The 20,779-nt window shown below is 46.4% G+C and overlaps 1 protein-coding gene across 2 annotated transcripts in view; it reads right to left on the reverse strand.

Moving 5' to 3' along the window:
- The window catches only part of LOC147018584 (transmembrane reductase CYB561D2-like), a 39,739-nt gene extending 21,550 nt beyond the window's left edge, over positions 1-18,189 (reverse strand). Inside the window, exons 1-3 of one of the 2 annotated variants that reach the window (XM_085898375.1) lie at positions 17,674-18,189; positions 10,951-10,988; positions 8,718-8,759 (exon numbers count right to left, since the gene is read on the reverse strand). In XM_085898375.1, the coding sequence (XP_085754501.1) occupies positions 8,718-8,759; positions 10,951-10,988; positions 17,674-17,806 (213 nt within the window). In that variant the 5' untranslated portion in view covers positions 17,807-18,189. The remainder of the gene's footprint in view (positions 1-8,717; positions 8,760-10,950; positions 10,989-17,673) is intronic. The other variant, XM_085898376.1, reaches the window with a different exon arrangement.
- Positions 18,190-20,779: the final 2,590 nt, after the last annotated feature.

Consider the following 20,779-nt stretch of genomic DNA (forward strand, 5'->3'; position numbering starts at 1 on the left):
GGGGCCAAATCGCCCCTCGCTCACCGATTGGACGGCAAAAAGTGGGCGTGTGTCGTTTTTGATCCGTTTTTGAAGCACAAAATCCGTGATTTTGTACACGCTGTTCGACGCGCGTTCTGCATGAGTCCAACACCGGTACCCACAGCGGGGCAAGAACGGTGGCGATGCTACGGTTGTGAGGTGTGCGTGAAGGTCGTGGCGGTTGTGGTGAAGCGGTGGTTGTGGTCGGTGGTTGATGTTGTGGTTGTGATCATGGCGGTTGGTCCAAAATAAAGATAGTAAAAGAAAAACGGCTATCCTGAAGAGTCGCAGCACGTATAAATGACATGTATTCCCACTAGACAACGGGTTTGGGCCTAACTACACATGTACTTGCCGAGATACCTCACCTAAGGGGCCTGAATGGTGGTTTGCGAATTTGGTAACCACAACACTACCCCCTCCCCTTTTTACAGACTCGTCCCGAGTCGTCAAATTTTCGTGTGCCATCATGTGTAGTTTTCCCCTAGTACATTTTACCTACGGATCCCTGAGTGCGACATTCATGGTATTCGTGTCCCCAAAATAAATAACCTAAGGGCTGCGTAACTATCTAAACAAACTCACTCACACGGACGACTTAAATAAAATTGCCGGCGCTAAGACAAACATGCCGGGGGCGCACTCATATGTACAGTACATCTTACCTTAACTTACAAATCTTACACTAAACCATGGCCCAGGATCATTGAACTCTGCAAAAGAAAGCAGTTAGCAGGGAGCCAGGCTGCCCACATGCAGTCTCTGGCTCAAACAATGCAGGTGACAGGGAACGTGGCTGGCTGCTCACACGCAGTCCAAGGCCTTCCCTTTTGAACTGAACTCAGTGAACCACAACGGTGCTTGGGCTGCACAACGCAGTCTCCGTGCCAGCTCAAGTGGCACACGCAATGAGCACAACGAATGGATGCATGAATGGATGGACGCAAAACACGGTGCACGGGCTGCCACTGCAGGCCCGTGTTGTAGCTGCCAACAGGGCAGTTCTTGCAGCTTGCAAACTGTTGCCTTGCGGATCCTGGCGCACATGGAAATGAACAGGGGGGGGGGGGGCAAAGCAAAAATTGAACGGGGGCTGGTGAACAGGGGCAGTGGGCATGGCATGGCAAAGGTGAGCAGGCAAACACAGCCCGCAGAAGAAGGCCGCTGCAGGCAAACATAGCGGGCAGATGAACTGGCCGGCACAGGCCTTGAAGCAAACACGGCCAGCCGATGAACTGGCCGGTACAGGCCTTGCAGCACAACAACAACTGCCGATGAAGTTCGCCGGCCTCTGCCTTGCAGCAAAACACGGCCAGCCGATGAAGTTGGCCAGCCTTTGCCGTTCAGTGAAGGTTGGTGGAGGGAGTGCGGTGGTGCTGGCCACTTGGAAGGCGGGCTCGGACCTACCTACCTGTCTCCCTCCCACCTATCGCCTTTGCCTGTCACTGTACATACCCACTCCCTTAATTTGTCAAACCCCAATTTAGCCCCAACTTATTTTTTTTTGTTGTTTTTATTTTTACTTCCCCACTATAAATCGTCCCCTAACCCCCTTTATCGTCCTTGTTCGGCTAACCTATTCTGTCACCTAGCCTACTCCCAACCCCTACGTTCGCTTCCCGGAGGAAGAGACAAGGAGAGCTAACGTCCTGTGTCGAGGCCCAACGAAGCCTCAGAATGGCCTCCCCAGAGTTCGGCGATCTTAACACCAAGTGGGTCCAGCGGCCCCTAGCGACAACGAGGGATGGATGGTGCGGAGGGGTACATCTCCTAATCTACCTAACCATTTAACTGTTAAACTACCCCGGGGCTTTCAACAAGCGCCTCTCGCTTAAACTATTGGTTCTAACAACCCAGATTCCCCGTCGCCTGTGTTGGTGTCCTCACAATTTCGGGCCTCGCCCCCAATTTTCTCTCCGTGCCCTCACACGGTCTCTGGCTGGGACACGTGGCTCCCTTTGGCAGGCACGACCCTCTGCCGATTCTCCCGCTATGGCACCCCGGGCACTACACTGCCTCCGAGCCTACCAGCTCCCTAACACCGGGGAGTGCCCCCATGGCACCTCCCCTGAAACGCACACGTGGCAGGCCGGCCTCCCGGGCCCCTTTCCGAGGGTCACCCGTGCCCACTGCACTGCCCACGCGGCTAATGGCGCCCCGGGCCCCGCACCAAGCAGGCGCACCCGTGCCCACTACTCTATCCCGGCCCCCCATGGGCCCTTGGCCTACCGCGGCCGACTAGCCTGGTGCCCGGGGTACCCACTCAGCGATACTCAACTTTCGCAGCCACGCTCCCAAGCCCGTCAACAGGGCTCCTGCACCCCTCCAAATGGGTCTCGAGCCTACTTTCCACCAACAACAAAACGACCTCCATTTTTCAATTTGACTAACCCAGCTAACTCACTCTACACTGACCCCGGGGTCCCTTGGGCGGGAGTCACTCCTCCCCCCAATCACTCATCGCACCATGCATTCCCCATTCGCTCCACACACACAGACCCGCTGGCCTCACTCACTCAACATGTACTCACCTCTCAACTCACAACTCTTCAACACACACACCGCTGAACTCTGCCATCCTTCTAACTACATCCCCTAACTAACTCGTGCTCCCACGTCGTCCCTTAAACTACAGCACGTTCCTTTTAACGCTACGTAGCTAAACTACGTCCCCTCTACACATTCACAAGTCTGTCCATGTCTCCAAATAAATCAATAATTTTATTTCCCAACCTAAATCTGGCTACAATCCCTCTAACTAATCCATTCCACGGACTCCATGAGGACTTACCCCTGCCCCATGAAGTCGGTCTAGCTAAGCTAACCCTTCCCCCTAACTAGTTTTCATCCTGTGCCCAGGTAAGGGGGTCTTTCACCCCTTGCCCAGGAATCCTGTGCACCCGAAAGCGAGGCTTGTTTTTTTTTTTTTTTTTTTTTTTCATGCGCAGCACCTGCGCGGCAACTCAGAGCTCGCGCACTTTACACCTGCCCGTGACGTCATGCAGCTGCACGTGTTCCTCGTCCCTCCTTGGACGGTACCATCCGGCAGAGATACCCCTCCTGCCGGATTCCAACCACACGTGCAGCCATGACGTCACCGTCTTGCCCATAAAAAAAACACAAGCCACACGTCTCGAGGGGTTCCCCACGCGAACACATGTGCTTTGCCCGTTGGAGCTTAACACACACGATCGCGTGGAGAACCCGTCCGGTCCAAATCCGTTTACCTGCCTAAACTTTGTCCGTCCGCGGGATCGGCAAATCCACCGCTGGCGTTTCCGGACCGGGACTTCACTCTCGCAAGCGAGCACGTGGTGGTCTCGTGCGTTGCACAGCACGAACCGCGTGCTCACTGCTGGGTGAACCCGGCACGGTCCTCGAAACAACTACAGCCGCTACTCGGCTTTCTCTCCTCTGTCGCCGTCGTCGTCTCCATTCCAGCACGCACACCTGCGTGTTACGAGCGCACACAGTCCACTCCATCACATTCACACGGGAGACGCGGCTGCGTGCTCCCGCATGCCAACCCACATCTCCCTCTCAGACCGCTCTCTCACACACACGGTCTCCCTTGCACACAGCGACCTTGCACACGGCCGTTCACTCACGCGTGCGGGGGCACTCACCCGCGGTGCCTCACTCGCACTCCGTGCCTCATCCACACACGCGGGGGCACTCAACCGCGGTTCCTCATCCACACACGGCCCCTCACTCACACACGCGGGGGCACTCACCCGCGGTGCCTCATCCACACTCCGTGCCTCATCCACACACGCGAGGGCACTCACCCGCGGTGCCTCATTCACACACATGGCGACACTCACACACGGTGCCTCATCCACACACGCGGGGGCACTAACCCGCGGTGCCTCATCCACACTCCGTGCCTCATCCACACACGGCGTGCTGGGAAGCACGTACTCCGGCACCATCGCCACCACACCACTCACACACGGGGTCGCTTCCACACACGGGGACGCACTCACGCCTTGCACCACACACACAGGGACAACTACACTGGGGATTCGTGTCCCCACAAGGGTCTCCGGGGCCTCTATACCCCCCAAGCTCTCCGTGCACCCGTCCACAGCACTCGTCCCCTCAACCTCGCAAAACACGACCGAACTCACCTGGTCGTGACTCGCCTCAAGGGGGCATACTCCCTCCCCTCGTTCCTGGAGGAGGCCATCCCGCTGCTCGCACCGGGTCCCTACACGCTCCGCGAGCTCACCCCCATTGTCCTCCACTACCTCCGTGTGTGTGTGTACGTCACTTACCCCGTCCTCACCGTGCAGTCTCTCCTCTATTTTTTCTGTCTCCCGTGTCTCTGCCAACTCTTCACCCTTTACCTCCCTTGTCTCAACTATTATTTCCGTTGTTGTCACCTCGTGTCTCGTCTCACACGTTTTGGTCTCCCCATTTAATTTTTCCCTTTCGGTCATCGTCACGACCCTCGCCCAACACGTTCCACGAATTATTTTTTCACCCGCCTCCACCGCGGGCCTGTCAAGCCGTTGCACCCCCACCCAGCTCGTTTTGCTCCCCACACGTGGAGCCGCCATGTTTCCCTCCCCGGTCACCACCTCCATGCCCGCCTGCAGGCTTCGGCCCATGTTCTGCGTCTCACCCCGCAGCTCTTTCATTTCTTCCCTCATTTGCTGTGTATTCGCATCCATCGTCGTTTTCACTTCATTTGTATTTGTATCCATCTTTTCGTTCATTTGTTTGTTCATGCCTTTCATTTCATTTGTATTTGTATCCATCGTCGTTTTCACTTCATTCATTTGTTTGTTCATTGCCGCCAGCATGGCTATAGCTGACCATGTTGGATGCACTCAGCTGAGCCGTTTCGGCAAGGGTTGGGAAGGGTCTTGGTGGAGAGGGGGGAGGCGTCATACACCGCGGCCGCTGCCGCACCCACCTCGGGCCCTGGGTTCAGTTGGGCGAGTCCGTGTTCCTGCACAATCAACATTTCCTGCTCGGGGATTCCATCCTGGACCATGGATCCTACACATTCTACATCCATTTCTAATACCCCCGGCTCCCGCTCGCCTTGAGACGCCATCTTGCTTCTCGTGAAGGGTTAATTTGCTCGCTCGTAATTTGGAGGGAATCGGGGTCGCTTCTCTCACCCCTGGACCGATTCCCGTGAATTTGGCCGGAGACAGGACAGCCCGTTTTCCTGTTCTCCGATACCAGTGCCGCGAGGGCGTGAATTTGTATCCCACTCCTGACACCAGTGTTGCGGTCTTCGCGCCCGCCGGCGTGCGGCGGCCACGTGGCTCGAATCGCGGCACGTCGCCCACCGGACGGACAATCCAGTCGTGACCCTCTCGGACTGCGCGGGAACCAGTCACGGGTGGACCTTCGGTCTCACCGCGATCGAGGCCAATCAGCCCCCGCGTGGGGATAGGGTTGCTCGCCAAATTGAACTACCTAAGTACCCACGCGGAGGGTAGACCGGGCGATCGCACCTCGCCGCAGGTCGACTTCGGACACGGGCCACTTAGCGACCCATTCCGTACTATCAGAATAACCGGCGGTGTTATCGTCGACCTCGACGGTTCGATTAATTATCGGGCGTATTCAGCCCACTACCAACCCTTTACGTGAAGCAAGATGGGGATTCAATGGAGGAAAAGACGAAGCGAAGCGGGAGAACAGTTCAACAATAAAAGCACATTTATTCTCGGCACACGGGAAGCACACAAATACAATTCCACCAAATGCACACAAAAAAGAAAACACAATTCCATTTTACACAAAAGCAAACATAAAAGTGAAAACACAGTGCAGAGCTAATACCGACTACCGAGCACACGGCAACACTTATACAATTCTACTTCACAGACGGCGCCGACAACACATACCCAAAACCAAGGAAAAGAAATCCCCCAAGAATGGGGCAGGCCTGAGGCCGAGACCGGGTCGGGCCTACCCGTCTGGTGATGAGACGCGGAGCGGGGATGGGCGCCCAACCTGGGGGCCTCGTGGACAGTGCCTGGTAGGGGGTGGGAACGGGGCCCCCTTGGTCGCACTATCTCAGCGCGGGGGGAAACAGGAGGGGGTTGCTGATGCTCGGGGTATAGAGGATCTTTATTATGTGCGACGAGCGTCTCCACCTCGGCCAGGTCGCGCTGTCGGCCCCCCTCGGGTGCAGCTTCCTGCACGGCGCGAGCACCCCCTCGTCTGGTGTCGCCGCCTTTCCACAGCTCCGTCCCCTCCGTTCCGACTCCAACGCACACGACGAGCAGCTCCACCGCCCGCGAAGTCTTGACCCTCTGCTTCCGACTCTCCTCTTCTTGACTCTCCGACCTCGTTCTGCTGACTCTTTCGTTCCCGTTCTGCTGACTCTTTCGTTCCCGTTCTGCTGACTCTCTCGTTCTTGACTCTCCGACCTTTTATCCCCCGTAACCGCCTTTGACCCCCTCCCTTTGACCTTTCACCTCGCTCCCCATTGGCCGAGAAAAAGTGGGCGTGAAGGCTTTTGATCCACAAATTTGCATATATCGATCGTTCTGGAGGCGGGGCCAAATCGCCCCTCGCTCACCGATTGGACGGCAAAAAGTGGGCGTGTGTCGTTTTTGATCCGTTTTTGAAGCACAAAATCCGTGATTTTGTACACGCTGTTCGACGCGCGTTCTGCATGAGTCCAACACCGGTACCCACAGCGGGGCAAGAACGGTGGCGATGCTACGGTTGTGAGGTGTGCGTGAAGGTCGTGGCGGTTGTGGTGAAGCGGTGGTTGTGGTCGGTGGTTGATGTTGTGGTTGTGATCATGGCGGTTGGTCCAAAATAAAGATAGTAAAAGAAAAACGGCTATCCTGAAGAGTCGCAGCACGTATAAATGACATGTATTCCCACTAGACAACGGGTTTGGGCCTAACTACACATGTACTTGCCGAGATACCTCACCTAAGGGGCCTGAATGGTGGTTTGCGAATTTGGTAACCACAACAATATATATATACATATATATATATATATATATGTATATATATATATATATATATATATATATATATATATATATATATATATACATATACATATTGATTTTTATACATATACATACATAGATATTGTTACATATAGATATTTATATATATATATATATATATACACATATACTTATACTTATATATATATATTCACATTTACATATACATATATATATGCACATATACATATATATATATACACATATACATATATATATATACACATATACATATACATATATATATATATATATATATATACATATACATATATATATATACATATACATATACATATACATATATATATATATATATATATATATATATATATATACATATACATATACATATATATATACATATATATATACATATACATATACATATACATATATATATATATATATATATATATATATATACATATACATATACATATATATATATTAAAACCTCTTTTGTAATGAGTTACTTCCTTAAGCACACAAACACACACGCACAAACAATATTTTCTGTGATGAGACGTTAAACTTACTGGATTGTCTTCGGTGAACATGGGATAAAATGCTGAAAATGCTAAATCCCATTTCATTCAAGGTCAGCACTCAGCGATAACAGGATTCTTAAATATTTAGAAGAAATGTTCTACATTACAAAAGAGGCGTTAATGGCCTTTTTATTGAAGCAAGATTTTAATAGGACGAAGAAAAGCACAAAGTTGTTTTTTGGTGGTTGGGTGGGGGAGGGAGGGGAGTACCGTAATAGCAAAAAGTTGGACTGAGAAGTCATTCAGGAAATGATCGCATTTCACTAGGATTCATGTGTTCGACATCAACGTATTGCTAGAAAGCTGCCATAATCAGGAACCTCCTTCGGTCTTACAAAATTTGACAAGTATCCATTGAATTGTTAACCCAATAGCAATTCAATAATTGAGTAAACAAATCAACTTTATAGTTAGTGATTAAATCAACTTTCCTGAATAATAACTGATGATTTGCCACTTGTGGTCACATGGTATGGAACTTCATCGTCCATTGTTACAACTGCAGAGTTTTGATGTATTTTCTCTGAAATTCGCATAATGGGTTTGAGGGTGATAAAAGCAATAATAAAATGCTGATAATTAAAACTTGATATCGAAATAAATGTATTAAATGTGAAATAGAAATGTACTCAAATATGATATGATTCTATGTGCTTGAACATGTATCTATTTTTATTTTTATTAAACATAATCATATCTTTCCTTTGTATGGAAAGATCGACCTGACTATTAAAAAATGTAATGAGCATGCCGACCTTTTTCAGTAAAAAATAATTGTCTATGATTTAAATAATATTTTACTTACGAAGGGGTTTTATGACATGATAAATATAAGGTACCAGCAAGCTGGATAGAGGAATGTCATTCCAACTCAACTAAGAATGTTGGTCTTGTAAAATGTCCAGATGTATTCACTGAGCTCTAATTGCTTCAAGATAATATATTTTCCCAGTCTGGGAGAAGCAGACTGACTTTTAACGAGAAATTTATCAAAATGCCTAAAAGAGTTGAAGTTTGACGTCATTCTAGCATTCTGTGCGTTTTTCTGTGCCGGGAGAGGATCAACACGTCTGGATTTGAAATATATGTTACAACCATTCAACCAGGTCAAGCTGGGCTGCATGAAGGCCGAAGATAAGCTTCACCTGGAGGATGCCAAGATATCCAAACAAAGTTGGTGCCAGCATCTGAAAAAGTAAAAAATACTACGTCTCACTGAAAACTATATAAGGAACTAAAATTCTCCATGTATTTCAGAGATCTGGAGCAAGTCTGAGTCCAGGTCCTCCATATGCGCATATGTATGTGTTTGTATGTATTTCTTTATGTTGTTTGTTAAATAAATGTTCAAATGTACAGGATGACTTAGAAATTTATTTGACAAGAGCAAGGGGCCAGAACATTTTGTTACAAAAAATACTTTTAATTCCCCCCCCCCCAACAATGGAAGGAGGCCCTCAATGTTAGACATGAGTTCAGTGTCAACTCTCTTGATGCATCTCGAGCTTTTAACACAGTCTGGCATCCCGCATGCTCGCCAAACACTCTGCCTATGCCGTCCAAAGCCAACTCCATCCTTAGGTTGCTGACTTCCTCAACACACGTAGCCAATGTGTGACTCTCAATAGAATACTTTAATCTCCTCTCCCTGTCAAGGATGGTGTGTCCCAAGACAGTGTTCTTGGCTCCATCCTATTCCTAATCTTCACCAACGGTCTCTCTGACTGAAAAATCCTCTTTATCTCTTTGCTGATGATACCACCCTTTGTCATAACATCCCTCATCCTTTTGAGTTTTGATAATCAGGCAGTCGGATCACCCCTCTCTGCAGACCTCAATACAATTATGAGCTGGTCAGACACTTGGAATATGTCTTTCAATCCTGACAAATCTCACACAATTTCTCTGAAAGGACCATCTTGAACCCCCCCCCCCCCCCCAATCTACTTTCTTAATAATTCTCTTGGAGAAGTTCAGTCACTCAGGGGCTGGCCCCTCTGCCTACACCTTACTCAGTAGAAATAAAGGCCTTAAAAAAAAATCACTGGAATCTCCTACGATGAAGTGGAGTCTAAGGGCCTATCACTTTCAAATTGAACATCAGTGGTCTCCCTCTTCTACCCTCTGCTTTCTGGTCTTGCACCCTCTGCCCTTTCTGTGCTCTGTCCCTCTCCCCAAAGTTTCTGGAGGGTACATGCCATGTCCCAGTAACCTTCTTGCGGTAAAACTCCCAAAATCCAGCCTTAATGCTCACCTACCATCATTCATTCCACCTGTGGAACCAATGTCCTCGGTCTTCTCAATCTCATCCTTCCTTCCAGGGCTCCAAGGCAGCTGTTCACCACCATCTCAGGTCATCCACCATCCATAACTATGATGTTTTCTACTCCCATCACCCCCCCCCCCCACACCCACGCACCTAAGGCCACCCCTTTCCAGGTTTCGAGTCTCTCCTTCCATTTCTGGGATTGAGACTTTGCAGCTGTATCCATCTTGTTCACCCCTTGCCCTCATTTCTCCAAGTCTGCATCTAATGTATCCCTCTACCCTGCTGTGAGTAAGTTTGACGGGGTTGTAGAGAGCCTTCTCCTTTCCCAGCTCTACCTCCCCTCCCCCACGCTCTTTCTAAATGTTATTTTTGTTCTGTTATATCCTGATTCGTTCAGTGTTCCAGCTCCTCTACTGTACAAAAAAGCCTCGACTGCAATAAGCGCTTTTATTGCATGAACATAATGACAACTTATTGAATGGCTGGAAGCAGCAGGCACTTCGAATGAGCCCAGAAGGTGCTCCTGTTGATACCAACCACACAGAGCCTGCAAAGGAGAGTGCTGATGAAAAAGGTAACCTTTTTTCAATATAGCTCAGCTCTTCTGCATATTTAAGACAATAAAGTACTTTCATTGAGATGAAACAGAGTGAAATGACATATTATCATTGATGTAATGGCCAGCCTTAAAAACAAGTCAATTATGCCAATTAGATCATGATGAAGATTGATTCAGGGTAAAAGTACACAAACCTGTGCTATTCATTTTGCCTGTGGTAACTCAAATATCAATGAGTAATATCAATTTTAAATGACTTTTTAGAAGTAGATACTGCAAGGAACTGAATCAAAAAAAAATTCACATCTCGTAGTCATTGAGTGTGAAAAAAATAATCAACTCAAGTAGCATAACTAACACCAGCAATAAAATTCGGCAGAAACTTTGGGCAAGGTACCACCGATAAGTGTACCAATTTTCAGAGCTATCTGCATAACAAGTATCATATCTACATTATGTAGGTATCGAATGAAACCAAAAAGGAGAGAAAAAAGAAAAGACATCCTATTTTTTTGGCCATACAACTTTTACCAAAAGGATTTAAACTTACCGCAAGACTCATAAGTAAAGGATGCCAGACGAACAGTCCTGTTGTGATAGATAGGGTAGGGAAGGGAGGCAATGATGATGATAGGGAATGAAAAATATTTTCATAAAATATACAAGATAAGTACAATTGAAAAAAAAAGAAGCAAATTACCGATTTTGAATCATTGTCAGTTAAATATTCCCCTAGTAATGAGAAGAGGTTATGGAATTAATCGTTGCAGTCAGTATCAGATCTCATGTCTTTTACCTTGCTCATCACCGACCTACAAAAAAAAAGAAGTTTTGATCACCCAATTGTTTTTATTCCTTTTCTTTAAATTTTATAAGCATCATAAAAGAGCTTATACATCTATTACAAACAGCACAATGACACGAGAAAAGTGTACTTTAACATAAATTACAGGGACATTATGAAACAATGTATAAATCAATATGATATACAGGATGTTCCAAAAAGATCCGGACAACTTTGGTTGTTCATATATTTAGAACCAAAAATGATACAATGATTCCCTTTGGTTTATATGATACAGAAACTCATAGACTTTTGTTCACACCATCAATACACTTCAATGTAAGCTCCGTTTGTCACGTGCAGGACATTAAGGCGGTACACGAGTTCTTGCCATATTCGGCTCAACATGTTTGCGTCCACCAATGCACATGTAGCTGTGATACGAGAACGAAGATCCTGCAGGGTTGCCACCTTGGTGTTGTAGACAACATTTTTTGACAAACCCCCACAGAAAAAAAATCAAGGGGGCTATGTCTGGTGATCATGGGGGCCAGGCAGTTGATCCATCTCAGCCAATCCAGTAACCTGGAATTTTTTTACTCAGGACGGCTCGAACAACAAAGGCCCAATGAGGGGGAGTGTCAGCCTGTTGAAAAATGATATCGGGTGACGGGTCTTCAATATGTGGGAAGGCGAATACTTCTCGGCAAGGTCACTGTATTCTCGGCAAGGAAAAACGGCCCCACCAAGCGGTCATGGAGAAGGCCACACCACACATTGACCTTTGGACTGTCGCACATGTGTTCAATGACCATGTGGGTGTTTTAAGAGCCCCAGATCCTCAAATTGTGCCGGTTTATCTTCCCCCATACATGAAAGCAAGCTTCGTCTTTGAGCATGACCTTTTTCAGGCAATCTTCGTCATCCTGCATCCGACTAAGCATTTCCAAGGCAAACGCCTTGCGTTTGGGTCCGTCATTTGGTTTGAGTTCCCACAGAATCTGCACCTTATAGGCAGAAAGCTTCACTCGTTTATGCAAAATCCTGTGTCCAGTGGTGGTTGGTAGTCACAGTTCTCTGGATGCATGTCAAATTGATTTTCTGGGACGTTGTTGAAATGATTCACACGTCTGCTGCACTTGTGCTTGGTCGACCGGTACTTTTCAGTTTCTGACAACTTATAGTCTCCTTAAACCCCTCGTACCACTCTGATACTAGTCCGCGATGGCGGATTCCTTCCATACCTTGTACGGAAATTATGTAGAACTTGCATGTCGGATCTCGTCTCGATGAACCACTTGACGCACTGAGCTTTCTCCTGTGGAGCTGCCATTTTCTTTCACTTTAAACCACCAGATCTGAAAATAAAGAAACTTTATGAGTTTCTGTATCATTTAAAATATAGGGTATCGTATCATTTATGGAACTAAATGAATTAATAACCAAAGTTGTCCAGGCCTTTATGGATCACCCTGTATTAAAGAATGTAGGTTCATAAATGTGAGAGATACTACGTATATTCCGATTTGTATCGCTCATATTTTTTCAATGAAAGTTGATTTTTATAGAAATTCCCAACCAACCCAACCAAATTCCCAACTAGTACTATTCTCTTTTCATTGGAAATACTTTGTTTTGGCAACCTACCCTGCCTCCTTTGACCCCCCCCCCCCATCTATTTTTTTCTGGAGAGATGTGTTAATAGTAATGGTGGCTGAGAGTGATAAGTTAGCTAATGTCTACAAAACAGCTGTTCACCACCATCTCGGATCATCCCACATTCAAAACCATGATATTTTCTACATCCTTTAAACCATCCCCATGCCGACCAAAACTTTCCTTCTGTATCAACCTTGTTGGTTCACGAGTCAGTAAGTGACCACTATATTCGTTATGGGTGTGTGTCTGTCTGTCTGTCTGTCTGTCTGTCCCGAGCATAGCTCCGTGGGTTTTGATCTGATCCTGATAAAATTTTGGTGGGAGGTTTATATCATGATGTAGTTGAGTTTTCCTGAGAATGGGCATGCTACACCCATTATGGGTGGAGCCACGCCCAAAAAACATGTTTTTTGGGGGGTAGCCGATCTAAAGTTACATCTTCTCCGAGGGGGTTTGTCGAATCTGGCAGGGGTTTCGATATTTGGTTAGCCCAATGGCACCTGCATAGCCCCACAGAGCTCGATTTTTCATTTTCATCCCAAGGTCAAGGTCACAAGGTCACAAACTTAGAAAATGTCAAAAAAATCAATAAATTGGGCATCGAGCTCCTAGGGGTTTCAACTGTTTCGAATGAAAGTTGGTATGCAAGTAGTGCTCTTCGAATACTACAACTTTCATCATTTACGTTTTTCTCGATTCCCGGCAGTTTGCCCGTGGGTGTCCCCTCGAAGGTCAAAAAATAAAAAAGGCGAACCGTGTATATTGCTCGTGAACCATCGCCATCTCCAGACTTGTCCACCCCTTGCATTCAGTGTCGGCCCCATGGGAGGGGGGCATTGGGGGGGGCAATGCCCACCCAGATTAGACTTTGTGCCCCCCCAGTCCAGATTGGCCAGCAGTACCCTACCCCACCATTATTTTAATGTTTTACAGGTGCTAAATATATATATGTTCTTTTTATGTTCTTTGTAATTATTATAAATATATACATTTTCAAATTAATTAATAGTTTAATGAAAATGCAATAATAAAAGGTACACTGGCACTGCACCGAGTCGGATTGTGTTTCCGACTCGGTGCAGTCGGTGCGGTCGTGTTTCCACAGTATGTTGCTTTTTTCTGTATAGTTATCGTTTTGTTAAGGTGTCAACTGAACTACAGTACTAGACTAATGTTAACCTAGCTAATTATAGTGTTATGTGCACACTACAGTAGGTCTATCTATTATGTGAAGTCATTATAAGTGAAGGCCTGTTTTGTGCGCAGTACCTTTTTTTTTTTTTTTCGCTCCTGCCGTGGAGATGGTGACATGACATTAAAGACATTATAATGCTATAATTTTATTTGTTGTTGGTGCATAATTGTAGTAGCCTATACTTGTAGCCTTTTTCAAAGCACTTTCACTGTGTTGTTTATTGTATAGGTGAGGATTTGCTTGCTATATATAGGGGTGCTGAAAAATAAAGTGCCCCCTTTGGAAAAATGAATGCCCCCCTGCTGATTATAGCCTGTAGCCGGCACTGCTTGCATTCTCCCCTACCCCTCATCATTACCCGCATCCCATTGTTTGTCTGTCTCCGTCTATTTTCTCTGTCCACCCTGCTGTTGGCATTTCCACCCTTCTCCTCCTGCTCTTCCTTTTATTATGTTGCGTCCTAATATGTTCTGTGTTCTCGCTCTTCCAGGAGTTTTGCCTATGTGTAAAAAAAAAATAAAAAAAATCAATCACTTCTCAGTTCCGTGAATATATCGACGACATTCCAAAGGTGCAGCATTTTCATGTCAGTATTGCTCTGCAACCTTGGTCTGTATTATTTTCTGATCGCCAAGATGCTCTTCAACAGTATAACTAGGGTTGGGCATACAACCATACTTTTTTTGAAAGGAGTGTTTCTGATGGCCAAATTTCACGCTGATCACGAATCCGTTTAACTTTTTGACAAAGGATGATGTCTTAGGTTGGTAAAATGCAAAAATTCAAAATGGCCGACAAATTTACCCATTTTCAGGTAAAATTTGATAATTATGGCTTACTAGGGCATGTGATATGTCATTTCTTATGTTTTCAGGGTCGCTGATATCGAATATGAGGTCAAAACAGTGACACATGATGGCTGTATGGATTTATCGCTAAACATGGGTATTTTCGATGGAAAATACCCACTTTTCAATTTCAGAACGAATTTTGAATTGATTAATCAACTATATCCTTTGTTTTTGATGTTGTACGTTTTTCGTGTCGTTACAGTGTAACGCTGTCTGGATTGCCTTGCCGGAAATGAAGTGAGGCGGTTTCCGGCCCAAGCTGGTGGGCCACGTGAGGGGTCAGGGCCAATCGGAGCGCCCGATTCACGTAATGACGTTACGATTCGGGGTGGCCCCTCCCCCCTCCAAGCTGCAAATCCTATAAAGGTTGGAGAAGTTCCTCCGTCTCCCTCTTGCCTCTTGCTTTTTGAGTTTCTCCACCTCTCTCTCTCCTCGCCTCATCGACACTGCCACGACCCGCCTCCTGCTCCTCGTCTCCGCCCATACGACGCCGACCCCACCTGCCTACTACTCCACCCTTGCACTCTGGACTCCGCCCCCTTCTCGACTCAAGTTCCTCCTTTACGGTGGCCAATTCCTGGTTCTAAACTCCCTCTTCATCGGGTTGTGTGTGTGTGTGCGCGCGCGTGCGCGCGCATGTGAGTGTCCTGGCAACTGTCTGCTTAAGTAAGACTGCAGAAGATCGTTATTTTTATTGTTATTATTTTTGCGTTAAGGCTGCTGTGTGTCCCCATTTGTAAGTTGCCTGTTTATTGTCGCACCACGCTTCTTTCTATCCCTGCATTACACACAACAACAATAAAACTATTCACTGTGCCACATATCTTTCCTCGCCTGCTTGTAAATAAATTATTATTATTAGGAATGTTCCCTGCTCATTTTTGCCTTTTCTTCCATTGATCCAGCATGGTCCGAATCCTACTTTTGCCGGGACTTTATTCCCAAAGATCCGTTCCTTTTAGCCGGTATGTCCTTGGCAGTGTCGCTCGGCTGCATCCGATCCGGAAAAGTGATGCAATCTGGTTCGGACAAGACGTACCGAGGGGGTGTTCCCCGGTAATTCAATCACGTGATTAATTAGGTAACCCCATTAACCCATAGACGGGAGGACCCTCGGTCACGCGTTGAGTTTTTTGCGTCCACGGTCGGTTAAACGACCTGCCGCCTCACAGAAATATCCATGTGCGACGGCCTACAATTCCGGGGATTCTGGTGGGAACCGACATAGCTTCCCCCACCTTACCTCGTGGTCTTCTCACCCGACCCCCAACAATATATATATTCTATTCTACCAACTATGTGTTGGTAATACAGGAAACTGGTTCGGCATATATGTGTTGGTCATGCAGGAAACCGGTTGTACCATCTATGTGTTGGTCATACAGAAAAACGGTTGAACATCTCTGTCTTGGGAAAACAAGAAACCGGTTTGACATCTATGTGTTGGAAAATACAGGAAACCGGTTCTATATCTATGTGTTGGTAATTTAGGAAACTGGTTCTATATCTATGTGTTGGTAATACAGGAAAATGGTTCTTCCATCTATTTGTTGGAAATACAGGAAAACGATTCTTCATCTATGTCTCAGCAATACAGGAAACTGGTTCGACATCTATGTGTTGGTCATCCAGGAAAATGGTTCGACATGTATGTGTTGGTCCTGCAGGAAAACGGTTCGATATCGATGTGTTGGTAATACAAGTAAACGGTTCTACCATCTATGTGTTGGTAATACAGGAAACCGGTTATTTATCTATGTGTTGGTAATCAGGAAAATGGTTCGACATGTATGCGTCGGTAATACAGGAAACTGGTTCGACATCTATCTGTTGGTAATACAGAAAAACGGTTCTACCATCTATGTGTTGGTAATACAGGAAAGCAGTTCGACATATATGTGTTGGTAATACAGGAAACCGGTTATTTATCTATGTGTTGGTAATCAGGAAAATGGTTCGACATGTATGTGTTGGTCCTGCAGGAAAACCGTTCGACATCGATGGGTTGGTAATACAAGAAAACGGTTCTACCATCTGTGTTGGTAATACAGGAAAACGGTTCTACCATCTGTGTTGGTAATACAGGAAACTGTTTCGACCATTTATATGTTATGTCTGGTGTTGGCTTAATGGTTAGGGTGGTGGGCTTGGGATTCTAGGCTCCTGGGTTCAAATCCTGCTTGGCTGTTGAATGAATACCAGGTGTGGTTGATTCAGCCTGTCATCCTTCTGAGGTTGGCAAAACGAGGACCAGCTTGCTGGGATGATTGAGCGATTCAAATAACCTGTGTTGGAGTGGTGACCCATCCAGGACTGTGTCCAATAGCTCAGGAGACTGCTTTGGAAGCACTGATGCTCTGCACAGAGTATGGTCCCAATGGATGGAATGGATCTATGTGTTGGTAGAACCGGTTTCCTGTATTACCATCGATGTATTCAGGTGGTCCCTTAATTCAATTCAAAATATAGCCACGTCATAGTCACGATTCCCCCGCACAGACAATCCAAATTTAACCAAAGATGTGACAGGACCTGTTGAACAGAGAAAAGTTCGAAGATTTGTGGACATTATGTGAGAAACGGAGTCGACTTCTCGGGACTATCTACTTATGACGTACGCAAGATCAAGAACAAATAGAGCCAGATATGATGTGCGGAGAAGCAGAAGGGCTGAACGTTTTTCCCGTTTTCAACAGTCACGTGGTTAAGAATCCGTGAGAGTTTGGCACGGAGGATAAGATACACCTTCACGTGAGGCTATCCGGTATCGGACACGTATTTTACCTCCCGATCCGCTGTCAAGCGCCACGTAGCACGTGGCGAAGGTGAACAGAAGGCATGAGATGTGGGCACACACGATGGCCCAGCGGCGCAGCCACGTATACACGGAAGATTCACCGCGCGACTCCACCATCATGGACCATCAAAACAAAAAAAACAACAAAATCTTTTAACCCATCACAAATCGCTTCAGGACGTTTGTTTCATTGGCATGAATGGACCTCATTCGATGGTGAACGTCACGTGATTGCCGAGTGACGTCACGGCGCCAATCCGTTCTAACATTTAAAATAGAAATTGGAATTTGATCCATAACGACATCAAGTGATCACATTCTAGAAGCTCATCTGTAACGGTGAGGGCCTCGCACGTGCTGAAAACGACACGAGTGGAAGAACAACGTCGACAGAGGAAAATCAGAGCCGCGATCTCACCCCGGCAGATTCAGCAGAAGCAAAGACGGAAACAAAACACGAGAGAAGAAACATTCGGACCAACAACTCTACAGATCAATGATCCGGACTTGCGTCAGGAGCATTCGGCCTGTCACACACCAACACCGAATCGGCTTGTTCTCGTCACCCACCCAACTCATCCACCGAGTTTTCTCATAACTCAACAACTTTTCGAGATATCATGCAATATCGTTTTTAGCCCTACCGATCAATGGTGAAGAATCACTTACAATTAAATAATTCTAGTATCCAGATCTGGAGCCGGATCTTCACCAAAATCGAATCAATTAGTCCTTGTCACACACCTCACCTGTCCGCCAAGTTTCATCTGAATCTGTCCATAACCTTTTGAGATATCATGTTAACAGACAGACAGGGGTTAAAACATAACCTCCATCCACCTTCAGTCACGGAGGTAATAATGTTCAATGTCAAGGAAAATTTACTCAGGTACGGAGAGTCTGTGTATCCGCTCTTCACCCATTGGTTGGACAGCTGACCTGACGTCACTCACAACTGCAACTTGGAATATTTAACCTAAAGGACTACACCCCCCTCCCCCCACAGGACCCCCAAAAACCCAAACGACCCTGAGGACCGAAATTGGCCCAAGGACCCAACAGATCCAAAAGACTAATCCCCCCCCACACAGGACCCAAAAAACCCAAACGATCCTGAGGACCTAAATTACCCCAAGAACCCAAAATACCCCATGGACCGAAAAGACCCCGAAGACCCAAAATACCCCAAACACCAAAAATACCCTTTAACGGCAGCAAGCTTCCGGTTCTGGGTTTGGAGCGTCGACAGGTCTCTTTCGGGGCTCTCTGCTGACGATCTCAAAGTTATGTTTCCGATCGTTATCTGTCCCGTTTTAACTGATTATTTTCTCACCTACAGTGGGGAGAACAAGTATTTGATACACTGCCGATTTTGCAGGTTTTCCCACTTACAAAGCACGTAGAGGTTTGTAATTTTTATCAAAGTTACACTTCAACTGTGAAAGACGGAATCTAAAAATAAATCCTGAAAATCACATTGTATGATTTTTAAATAATTAATTTGCATTAAATTGCATGAAATAAGTATTTGATACATCAGAAAAACAGAACTTAATATTTGGTACAGAAACCTTTGTTTGCAATTACAGAGATCAGACGTTTCCTATAGTTCTTAACCAGGTTTGCACAGACTGCAGCAGGGATTTTGGCCCACTCCTCCATTCAGATCTTCTCCAGATCCTTCAGGTTTTGGGGCTGTCGCTGGGAAACACAGACTTTCAGCTCCCTCCAAAGATTTTCTATTGGGCTCAGGTCTGGAGATTGGCTAGGCCACTCCAGGACCTTGAGATGCTTCTTACGGAGCCACTCCTTAGTTGCCCTGGCTGTGTGTTTCGGGTCGTTGTCATGCTGGAAGACCCAGCCACGCCCCATCTTCAACGCTCTTGTTGAGCGAAGGAGGTTGTTGGCCAAGATCTCGTGATACATGGCCCCATCCATCTTCCCCTCAATACAGTGCAGTCGTCCTGTCCCCTTTGCCGAAAAGCATCCCCAAAGAATAATGTTTCCACCTCCATGCTTCACGGTTGGGATGGTGTTCTTGGGGTTGTACTCATCCTTCTTCTTCCTCCAAACACGGTGAGTGGAGTTTAAATCAAAAAGCTCTATTTTGGTCTCATCAGACCACATGACCTTCTCCCATTCCTCCTCTGGATCATCCAGATGGTCATTGGCAAACTTCAGACGGGCCTGGACATGCGCTGGCTTGAGCAGAGGGACCTTGCGTACGCTGCAGGATTTTAATCCATGACGGCGTAGTGTGTTACTTATGGTTTTTCTTTGATACTGTGGTCCCAGCTCTCTTCAGGTCATTGACCAGGTCCTGCCGTGTAGTTCTGGGCTGATCCCTCACCTTTCTCATGATCATTGAGGCTCCACGAGGTGAGATCTTGCATGGAGCCCCAGACCGAGGGAGATTGACTGTTTTCTTCAACTTCTTCCATTTTCTAATAATTGCGCCAACAGTTGTTGCCTTCTCACCAAGCTGCTTGCCTATTGTCCTGAAGCCCATCCCAGCCTTGTGCGAGTCTACAATTTTGTCCCTGATGTCCTAAGACAGCTCTCTGGTCTTACCCATTGTGGAGAGGTTGGAGTCTGATTGATTGAGTGTGGACAGCTGTCTTTTATGCAGATAACGAGTTCAAACAGGTGCAGTTAATACAGGTAATGAGTGGAGAATGGGAGGGCTTCTTAAAGACAAAACAAACAGGTCTGTGAGAGCCGGAATTCTTACTGGTTGGTAGGTGATCAAATACTTATTTCATGCAATAAAATGCAAATTCATTATTTAAAAAATCATACAATGTGATTTTCAGGATTTTTGTTTTAGATTCCGTCTTTCACAGTTGAAGTGCACCTATGATAAAAAATACAGACCTCTACGTGCTTTGTAAGTGGGAAAACCTGCAAAATCGGCAGTGTATCAAATACTTGTTCTCCCAACTGTACATGTTACTGTGGGTTCCAAGCTCAGTTTTGTTTAAAAAATCATGCTATTTTGTGAGATTTCATCGACCTTGTCTTACCGGGTGCTCGAGGCCTACCCTTGAGGCCCACCGGTTCCTCTCGGTGTACGATCGTGTTTATTTGTTTTTT

The sequence above is a fragment of the Eptatretus burgeri genome, chromosome 10 (assembly GCF_056783735.1).
Source record: "Eptatretus burgeri isolate ZD-2024b chromosome 10, Ebu_testis_v1, whole genome shotgun sequence".
NCBI classification, from domain to species: domain Eukaryota; kingdom Metazoa; phylum Chordata; class Myxini; order Myxiniformes; family Myxinidae; genus Eptatretus; species Eptatretus burgeri.